The sequence below is a fragment of the Arachis ipaensis genome, chromosome B7, assembly GCF_059453495.1.
Source record: "Arachis ipaensis isolate K30076 ecotype BB chromosome B7, ASM5945349v1, whole genome shotgun sequence".
NCBI classification, from domain to species: domain Eukaryota; kingdom Viridiplantae; phylum Streptophyta; class Magnoliopsida; order Fabales; family Fabaceae; genus Arachis; species Arachis ipaensis.
The window spans coordinates 23,247,893-23,258,515 of NC_142442.1; the positions used below are offsets into that span (position 1 = coordinate 23,247,893).

Genomic DNA, 10,623 nt, shown 5'->3' on the forward strand with positions numbered 1-10,623 from the left:
ACAATCTTATGAAAATGTCAATGTTGCCCTTATCACAAAATACAACCACTATCCTTTTACCACCATTTAAAGAATCACCACCACTACTTCTTTGTTACCATTAACAACTCTTAAACTAATAAAAAAATTCAATAAAAAACAAAACAACACAAGATCTAACAAAAATTAATCAAGATTCAATTAAATAAAGATTAAATATATAATTTTCATTTTTTGTTAAAAAAAAGGGAAGAGATGCAGTTCAGAATAGAGATGAAAGTAGAAAGGCAGATCTAGAATGATGCAATGGTGGAGGTGATTCTGGCAGAGGCGGCAGCAAAAATTCTGGCAGAAGCAGCAGCAGCAGTTCTCTGATTCTAGGAAAAACAGTGGCAGTTCTTGCAGAGACAGCGACAAAGGAGATTTTGGCAGAGATGAGGGCAGCAGCAGTTCTACGATTTTGGGAGAGGCAGCGGTGGCGGAGGCGGCGGCAACAATTTTAAAAGAGGAGCGGCAGTGATTTTGGCAGAGGAGCGGTGACGATTTCTTGTAGAGCGTGGATTTAGAAAGATGAAGTGGTTCTAGGATAGATAAAAGATGAAGGAGATGAGAGTGTAGAAGTGGGAAGGGATGAATTAGGAACGAGGATAGATTTAAGAATTTTATGAATTAATTAAGGATAAAATTGTCCAAAAACTTAGTATGGATCTGTGTCTACCTTCAAAAATTCATGTTTCACTATTTTAAAGAGACACAAATTACATGTCTCTAGTGTGTAAATGTGTCCTTTATAAATTTCTGTCTTATAAAACAAACATTGTAAGTGTGTCGCCGTATCCATATCTCTGGTAGCCATAGACAGCAAACAAATACTGCCTTAATGTTGTTTGTAATCATACACAGCCAAATATTAGAACATGTTCACCTGAGAAACCTAAAAGTTCACTTGTGATGGCTACAATATTTTATCACTTAACTTTATGTTTTGGTATGTGAAATAGAACAATACATATGTGCTATTTCCTAGATCTGGAAGGACTCTTTGTACCAATAGGTCTCCCACTTAGATTGATATGACAACGGGGTCGTCTAGATTTTTATCCACTACTTTGAGGTCTAGTGGCTGAAAAGTGATTTCTGGAACAACTAGTTTGGTGGTTGAGATCTGCTCAGACCTAGTCACCAACATCATGGCCCTTATACGACCTCTTCTTGGTAGAGTTCCTACTGCCTCCACCTGCAAAGCCACCAAAAATGCAATTAATAATACTATATGGTTGTGTAGAATTTTTAGTTACCTTTTTTTTCTTATCTTTATGGTTGTCATTTGTCTTTGATGGTTCACCAAGTTGTGCTGTATTTTTTTTTGTCCATGTCTGTTAATGTATTTGTCTAGGAGGCCTTGCTGAGTTAGTTTTTTCAAGAGATCTTTTGCTATGACGCAACCATCTGTGGTGTTTTCATATTTCTTGTGGAAAGTGCAATATTTTGACTTGTCTACATATCTCTGGTCTTGATAAGCTTCGACCTTGTTTAGGGCTTCGACCTTGTTAGGGGCTTCGACCTTGTCTACATAATGTCTTCCCTTTTTATGTTGAATTTGGTATATATGTTAAACTTTAGGGTCAACTTAAACGACTTCTGGTTGTCCTTCTTGCCTTGATTCCTGCCACCTCTCCACCACCCTCACCACCAATCTCCGCTGCAGATGGCGGCTCCTCCTGCCATCCCTTGGCTCTCCTCAGCTTATTCTGTGCTCCCAGGTCCGCTACCCAAAGCCTCCGAACTGGTGTCTCCATATCTGATGTAAGCATAACCATTTCCTCGATTCTCTTGTATCGCTGTCATTTTCTTTCACGATTTCTTATGGCAACACTGATAGTTAGCAAATATTGTTAGAATATTTTAGGTTCTGTTGTTTTCTTGTTCTCATTATTTATGTTTTTTTCCTGCTTATTAGATAATACAGTCTTTCTCCGTTAGTCACTAATAATGACTGCTAACTTAGAACGTTAACTTGCATACGTAACCGTTAAGTATTCACGTATGTAAACTGGACAAATCAGTCTCTAAAATGAAGTACAAAATAATCCCTGAAGAATTTAAAAAATCTCAAAATAATTCCTGAAAAATTTTTTAAGTTCTAAAACAATCCCTTTAAATGTTTTTAATCTTTTTTAAAAGTCAATGTCTTATAATATTTTTATTAATCAAAAAAATAAAATATTATTTAAAATATATAATTAATAAATAATACAAAAAAAATCAAATATATATTAAAAGATAATTTTATTTAGAGTTAAATTTTAAAGTAGTTCCTGAACTTACACTCGAGTCTCAAAGTAATCCCTGAAGTTAATAATTATTCAAATTTGTCTTCGAAATTGCCCTCCGAAACTCATAGTAATCACTAAAATAATATTCGTCTATCCTTGCTATTAGAGAGGACTGAAACAACTATTCATTTCCTTCGTATGCATGATAGCTTCTTTAGACCTCCCCACAATGCAAAACCCTTCATGATGCTAGTGTTTGTGGTAACATTGTCTTCTAAACCATTCAATCGCATCCTAGTCATCATCTTCATGGCCTCGTCCACATTCCCACCCATGCAAAGGCCTTCAATCAACGCATTGTAAGTCAACACATTTGGATGACAACCCTGTTTTACTATCTCCTCCATACACTCCAAAGCTTCGCAGAACTCACCTTTCTTTGAATATCCATCAATCAAAGTAGTATAAGTCACCACATCCGGCTTGCAATTCTGATCTCCTACTTCCACCATTCTATCAAAAACCCTCTTGGCACCCTCTAAATCACCGTTCTTGCAAAACCCGTGAATCAAAGTGTTGTAAGTAATTGAATTGGGCGCACAGCGCATTTCATCGAACACCTTGAGTGCACTGTGGACCATGCCTATTTTGCAGAAGTCCCTAATCATGGTGGTATAAGTGAACACGTCGAGCTCAAACACACTCTCTTCCACAACTTGGTCAAAGATAGATTTTGACAAATTGATCCGATTGGCTCTTACAAGAACACCCAAGACGGCGTTCCAGGATAACAAGCATCGGCCATGTGAAAAGCTCTTGGCTTTGTGGAACCAGTGAATGGCACCCCTAATATCGCCACAATTGCCGAGAGCAATGATGAATTTGAAAATGAAGGAGTCGGAGAGATTGTTGGAGCGTTGGAGGAGGTGGTGGGCAGTCGAGAAGAGAGAGTGAGAGAGAAGTGAGTCGGTTTTGTCGGCCTAATAGTGGCGCGTGTGAGAGTAGTTGTTGGGGTTGGAGGCCCAGTTGAAGAAGAATAATGCGTGGTTGGGACTGTGTAAGTTCTTGACGACTTGGATGACCAATGGTTGAGTGAGGTAAGGGGAGAATGGTTTCATTGCTTCACAGGCATTTGGGTTTTGGGGGTTTATGGTTTGAATCAGTGATATAATGGAAGCTACGACGGAAGAAACATTTGAAGATGGTTGAGTTGTGGCTTTTCTTACTGTCTCAGCCATCGGAACATCAATTATGAACATGAAGTATGAACCCTATTTCAGTTAACTCTTAAATTCTAGTATTGCATTACCCTGCTAAATGATCAAGGTACCAAGAAACTTCTACACGGACTATCATATAATCTTCAAATTAATAATTACTCAAAGTAGTGTTGAATGAGAGCGTAGTGTTGACTGTTGAGTGCTTAGTGTGAGAGAGTAGAGTTGGGGAAAGGGACTCAAAAGGGTTTTTTTTTTTTAAATACAAAACGATATCATTTTGATTTTTTTCAATGGTAAGGATTGACGGAAATTATTTTAGGGACTACTATGAGTCCCGGAGAATAATTTCAGGAACGAATTTGAGTAATTATTAACTTTAGGGATCACTTTGAGACTCAAATGTAAGTTCAGGAACTACTATGAGATTTAATTCTTTTATTTATTAATATTAAAATATTATAAAAAATAATATTATTTAATTATTATTCCATGATACTTACATCGAGGTAATGTAGAAACCGTAATAATAATAACTAAATCTAAGAGGTTATTGAATTATGAAGGCCATTATTTATATATCTAAACTCCTAAAATATTGATATCAAATGAACTTAGAAAAATATCAAGTAAAAAAAATCTATTTTTTCTTAGCATAATTGCTATATGTGGTAGCACAATCAACTTTAATTGAAAGTTTATTTTGTACAAGGAGCTTTCTTCAATGGAAAAAGTATATTTAGGTTCTTGGTGGTCTAAGATTCTCTATAAATCATGGCCATTGAATTTTTGAATAGATGGCTGAAATTTAAAACTTTTATTAATAATATAATAATTATATTTATATTTAAATATTTTTACAAATACTTCTATTTCAAAATTATATTTTTGTCCTTTGTCCCCTCCTTTCAATTTTTCTCCATCACCCCTCGCTGTCACCGCTGACGTCGCTGAAAGGAGGAGCACGATCGCAACAAGGAGCCGCCGTCGTCGTCATCTTTTTGGGCTGCCTCTGCGTGCGCCGTCCGTCGTTCATCCGCATCTTGCCGTCACCGAGCCGCCTTCGTCGTCATCTTCACGGGCTGCCTCTGCGTGCGCCGTCCTCGCCGTCGTTCATCCGCGTCTTGCCGTCGTCGTCATCTTCGCGAGCTGCCTCTCCGTGCGCCGTCCTCGTCGTCGTTCATCCGCGTCTTGCCGTCACCGTCTGTGGAGTCGCCAGGCTATCGCCGTTCGCCACTTCCAGTGTCGCCGTCGAAGCTGTTCAGTGGGGGAGGAAGAACTGCTCGAAAAAGGGGAGTAGAAGCCGTTGCGGTGGTCGCCGTCATAGCTGTTGGGTAGCAGTGGTCAGAGCCACCGCTGATGGAGTCCGCCAGAGCTTCTGTTTGAGAAAATGTGAGAAGAGGAAGAAGATGAGGATATTTATGTAATTTACTATTTTATTTTATAATTTTTTTCTAGACCACCAAAAACCTAAATATACTTTCCTCACCTAAGACAAAGCCTTTGTACAATATTACAACAACTGAATTTCAAAACTTTCTAAGAAACATGAATAGAATACTTGGATTTGTTAAGACATTTCTTCTTCAAATATTGCAAAGTATTAGAACTTCACATTGAGATTTTGTAAATCATCTACATTGATTTTGTAGTTGACCAAAACTTACAAATTTGACTTCATAGATGACTCGTTTGCATTACATGCAAGTTCCAAAATAGTACCCTCATAATCATTTGTATAAATATTTTCAAATGTTTATGTGAAAAATTTTATGTTAAATGAAAATTCTCCTAATTTTTCAAACAATATTAGCTCATTCTCTTCTTCATCGTTAAAGAATGATCATATAATATGGTACCTATGAATTAAATTAATATCTTGCATGGTCAAAAATAAATGAGTTCATTTATTAAATTTTTTTTTAAAAAAAAAAGTTACCTACATTACCGTTAAGTGTCCACATGTGTGATTTCGCAAAGAATTAAAAAAGTCTCAAAATAGTTGCTCAAAAATTTTAAAATAGTTCTTTTGAATTATTTATATATAATTATTTTTAAATTAATAAATTTTAATTTTTAATATTTTTGGTATATTTATCTCAAATTTAATTATTTATATACTAATTTTTTATGTATTTTATAATTTATTTTGAAATACCATCATTAGTTAGTTAAGTTATCAAAACTCATGTTAAATTAAGAATGACTATTACCTACAATGATATAATATATTTTATCCGATAGTTATTAAACATATCATAAGGTATAAATAACTTTTTATTTGAGAAAAAATTTAATAAAATTCACTAAATTTTAAATCCTTAAATAACAATATAATATCAAAATTAAATTTCTCAAAAGACTTATGAACCACTCTGAATCTTTACTCCAAAAGTTTTCTACAATATAAAAACATATATAAACCAAATGTAATCTTTGTTAACTTACAGAGTTTAATATTTTATCCGAGATAAATTTTACCAATCTAATTGTTAAATTCCAACATTTCACTGTTTAGTTAAATTTCATAAAATTCAAAATTGAGATTTTAAATCAACAAAACTCATACTTGATGTAAACAAATTCCTCCTCTATATGTAAATAGTATCTTTGGTGCCTTTGGTTAATTGGTTATCATAATTATACAAATATTGTTAAAATTAAAAATATAATTTTTATTTTAGTAATACTTTTTTATTTTTTAATTAAAAAATAACATTAAATCTTAAAAAACTATTACTTTAATGTTAACAATACGTAACCACCATAACATAAGCACCATAGTCCATAGATGCCAAAATTGAGCAATACACACTAAAAGCCATTCATTAACTTTATGAATCAGAAAATTATCATGTTGCCTCACCTCTAATAACCAACTGAAAACTGGAAATAAGGGTTTTCTCATGTTTACACCTCATCGGGCTCTTATTATGCAGAAATGCAAGCACAATTTTAGTGAGCTATCTGATTATACAAATACAAATTTCAGGAACACATCCTTCATTGCAATTATCAGGAACAATTTGAAAGCAATCACGACGTAATTTCGGGTCATCTCATGGTGGACATAATCAGCCAAAATCTCTTCAATACCAGCACTTATGTGCCAAAATACAAAGAGATTCGCTGCGAGCATGGAATAGGCGTTCGGGAATATCAAAAGAAGTGGGACAAGTGCAGTGGCTTTTAGCAGCTGCTCTCTCTTTGTCTTCGGACCTACATTCCTCAATCCACTGTCTCGCTCCTTCCTATACACATGCCGAACAATTGTTAGGGAGAAATGGAAATTAATCAAACCAGACTTGTAAAGTGCCAGTTTCTATTTTCAAGAGGATTTCACAAATGTTTCAATGACCCTTCTATTGTCAAATTTTCAAGACCTAAGACCAGTATGCTGACCCCTTTAGGCTTGAATAGACTGAACCTAATCAAGACAAGCACCAAGATTGAGGTTTTACAAATGCATACCGCAGACAAGCTTATTATTATCAAGAAATAAATGGAAAAGGGGGTTTTGAGAAAAGAAGGGGGGAGGCAAGTTAAAACGAACATCTCATCCAACACACACTATTTACTCTACAATTGGATTTTTATCTCACAAAGATATCCACTCAAATCCAGGCTAAAACCCCCAAATCATTTGGCCATTAGAATAAAAAATAATGTGTTGGAAACATCGATCAACGTGATATTGAAGCCAATATTACACAAATTAAAACTAATGAACACAACTGCTTCAGCAGTGGCCAAGTTGATTAAAACTGAAGGACAAGACTAATGAACACAACTGCTTCAGCAGTGGCCAAGTTGATTAAAACTGAAGGACAAGACACTTGACGACACGGAATACATTGTGTTAATTTTTATTTGGTAACCTCGTATAACCTAACCTCCAGTTAAATGTTTCATGATCCAGAAGAGATTTGACGTCATCGAAGACACCCAAACATTTTATCGTTACCCAATAAATCACAAGCACCAAAGTGTATGAGTGCAATAATTAATTATTGCAGCTTTGTGCCTTTGCAAACATGAGAGGAATTAACCATGTTAGGTGAAGCTTCACAGATTCAGTTGGAGAGTATATACTTAAGGATTGGCATATGGAGAAGTGTTTTATGGTAGCAGTTCAAAAATCAAAACAATGTCACGTCACATGGATGACGATGAAAATCATAAATACTCCCAAAATTAGGACGACAAGGTTTAAAAATCTTGATTGGAAAGAGAGAGATGCAAAAGCAAGTTTCTAGGGTTGAGCAAGATTCTTCTGTTGCCAACATTGAGGTGGGTGGGTTTTGATCTGTGATGATTAAATTGATTTCTTTTAAGAATACACTAAAGATCATCTTCTAGATTAATTAACAGCAAGTTATCCAAACAAAAATGAAGAATGTTCAGGCACTGTGTTCTGATAAAGAAATTAATGGTAACCTATGGGGCAGGGACTCAAACATGGACACCTAACACGACAGAGACACATAATTGACGACACACCAAAATCAAAGAAATAAATCCAACACAGACAAGGTATCCATTCTAAGTCCCTCACCAAAAAATGGAGCATGTTGTATACATCTTTGGTATCTAAGATTTTTTTTTTTCTTTTTTTTAAAATGAAATTGTTATCCTCTATTTCTATGCCCTTTTAATAAAATAAGTCTTTATTTCTATGCCCCTTTAATAAAAAGTTTTTTATTTTGGGCTTTCATGACAAGACGTGGTCTGAAATTGCTCCAAAAGATAAAAAGAAAAATCAATAGGCTGCGTTCATGCTTCATAGATGCTAACTCAACATGTCTTATCCTCTTGCATATTTTCCCCTTCAACTATCCAAGAATGTTATTTTTTTTATTCTATTAAAAATAGCAGTTATGACAATATTTACATATAAACTTTGAAAATTCCAACAAACAAGGTCCCAGAAAAGCCACTAGTCGCAGCAATCAGGCCAAGAAATAAGCATATTAATACAACAGAAGATGGTGATGCTGGAAAAAACTGAAACTAAAATCAATTTTATCATTGAATGCTTTGAATTTACACCAACTAACCTCTGGATGCTATCGCCCGTAGTAGTAGCAGTGGCATAACCAGCTGCACCGTGAGGCTGAACCTGGGAGACATTGTCACAGGGTTTAACAAGACTGAAGCATTTACAATCTAAGATGCAGCATTAACATATATGGTAGTAGTTTTTAAGGAAAGTTACTACTTAGCACACTATTGCCAGGCCATTACATCTAGTGATAGAAAAAGAAAGGAGAAACTTTGTTGTTGTCTATGATAGAGCAAAACGGACTCTGCATGGAGCAAACAGCTTTACAGATATATCTCTCAAACATTGTTGATAACTTGAGATAATAGGCATAACACAAAATAAAAACTTTTCGTTTTCTATCCACTTCCTTCATCATCTTGCTCAGAAGAGGGGGAAAAAGTTATTGATAATTTATGAAAATGTTCCACTACCCAAGCAGTCCCACTATCCAAGCATATTATAAGGTACACACTGGAATGTAGAAACAAAGTTGGCTCTAAAAGCCAAGCTATTTCTCTGAGTGAAGAAATTCTCAGAAGATTATCCCCAAACAAAATGTCCAAAAGACCCTCCCCTTAACTTAAGATATCAAAAATTACATGAAAGCCTCTAGCAATAATAGTTCCTTCAACTAACAAAAATCACACTTTCAATATCCTTACTAATTCTATTTTCCTTATTTTATCAAGTTGAACAGATATGTACAAATGTGTGCACAACACAACACTCTAATTCAAACATTAGCAAAAGAATGAAATCCTTCATTAAGATGAATCAATCCATTGATTAGTTGAAGTAGTTCCAATCAAGATAAAACAGCTGAAGGAACCATAACATGCAACAGTAATCATATCAAATAAAAAATCTGCTAAGAGCAAAAAATATGAAATCTCAGAATGAAACCTTGAAAGTTGCTATTCCGGTTCCGTAACAGGGGCGATAAAGTTTCAGAACCTAGTGAAATTTACACAAATCAAATGACACATTAGACAAAAATCTTTAACTAAAACCTACAACCCAACCAACTTCTCTATCAATCAAATAGTAATAACTAATAAGTAGTACCTCATTAGCGCGTACTAAAAGCACACACACCACACGTCCACATCAACCACCATAGCAACGCAAATTGAAGTCATCAGTGACAATAAATATCTCAAAAACTAAATCAGAAACAACAAATAACAACAAAGAAATAAAAATCGCAACCATGGCCTCCAGCGAGATTCGCATCTCTAACCTGCACCATAAGCAGGGAAAAAACATAAATAATGAGAACAAGAAAACAACGGAAACTAAAATATTCTAACAGTATTTGCTAACTATCAGCGTTGCCACAAGAAATCGTGCATGAAAATGACAGTGATACAAGAGAATCGAGGAAACGGTTATGCTTACTTCAGATCCGGAGACACCAGTTCGGAGGCTTTGGGTAGCAGACCTGGGAGCGCGGAGTAAGCTGAGGAGAGCCAAGGGATGGCAGGAGGAGCCGCCATCTGCGGCGGAGATCGGTGACGAAGGTGGCGGAGAGGTGGTGGAAGAGGAGGTGATTGAAGCGACGAGGTTGGGAGAGATTCTGAAGAGAGGCTTGGATGTAGAGAGCCTCTTGCTCAGGGTCAGAGCCTGCATTCTTTTTTCTTTTGTGATTTTGTGCTTTTCTGGTTTGATTGCTGGTGCTGGAGGGTGTAATTGAAATGTTATTTAACACAAAGTTTAACAAAAACCAGAACGTTACCCTCCAAAACAAAACAAAATTAAACAAAAAAAGCAAAAACATACCGAGAGCGAGAAGAATAGGTGGCAGCGGCGTCACGAGAAGAGGAGGCCACAAAACAACATCATCAAAATAAAACAAAATTTAAATAAAACAAAATAAAATAAAATAAAAAAATACAACAAAAAAATATAAAATAAAATTTAAATAAAACAAAGTTTAATACTAAGGTTACAAGAACCAAATCGGTCAATAAACTTGTAAAATCGTTGATTTATTGGTTTGACCGGAATTTAATCGATTTAATTAAATATTAAATAAAATTATTAAAAAATTTATATATAATTTTAAATATATAAATTTAATAATTTATAACTTAATAAAAATTCAATA

The 10,623-nt window shown here is 35.0% G+C and overlaps 1 protein-coding gene and 1 pseudogene across 2 annotated transcripts; both read right to left on the minus strand.

The window, feature by feature from the left end:
* Positions 1–2,298: 2,298 nt before the first annotated feature.
* LOC107606899 (uncharacterized) lies at positions 2,299–3,669 on the minus strand (annotated as a pseudogene).
* Positions 3,670–6,272: 2,603 nt separating this feature from the next.
* On the minus strand, positions 6,273–10,388 carry LOC107608962 (uncharacterized). Of its 2 annotated transcripts, XM_088494260.1 has the most exons (7): positions 10,296–10,388; positions 9,915–10,192; positions 9,726–9,756; positions 9,582–9,595; positions 9,420–9,470; positions 8,530–8,591; positions 6,273–6,723 (listed from the first exon to the last, which is right to left on the minus strand). In XM_088494260.1, the coding sequence occupies exons 2-7, from the start codon at positions 10,143–10,145 to the stop codon at positions 6,444–6,446; spliced, it is 669 nt and encodes a 222-aa protein (XP_088350386.1). In that variant the 5' UTR covers positions 10,146–10,192; positions 10,296–10,388; the 3' UTR covers positions 6,273–6,443. The 2 variants fall into 2 exon arrangements, with proteins under 2 accessions (XP_088350386.1, XP_016166241.1); XM_016310755.3 differs by lacking the exon at positions 10,296–10,388 and having other exon boundaries at positions 9,915–10,279.
* Positions 10,389–10,623: the final 235 nt, after the last annotated feature.

Excerpts from the sequence above, each read along its gene's own strand:
- LOC107608962 (XM_088494260.1), bottom strand. The coding sequence starts at position 10,145 with ATGCAGGCTCTGACCCTGAGCAAGAGGCTCTCTACATCCAAGCCTCTC. Across the intron at positions 9,757-9,914 it reads CTGGTGTCTCCGGATCTGAA|GTTAGAGATGCGAATCTCGC; the intron begins GTAAGCATAACC and ends CTTATGGTGCAG. Across the intron at positions 6,724-8,529 it reads ACGGGCGATAGCATCCAGAG|GAAGGAGCGAGACAGTGGAT; the intron begins GTTAGTTGGTGT and ends GCATGTGTATAG.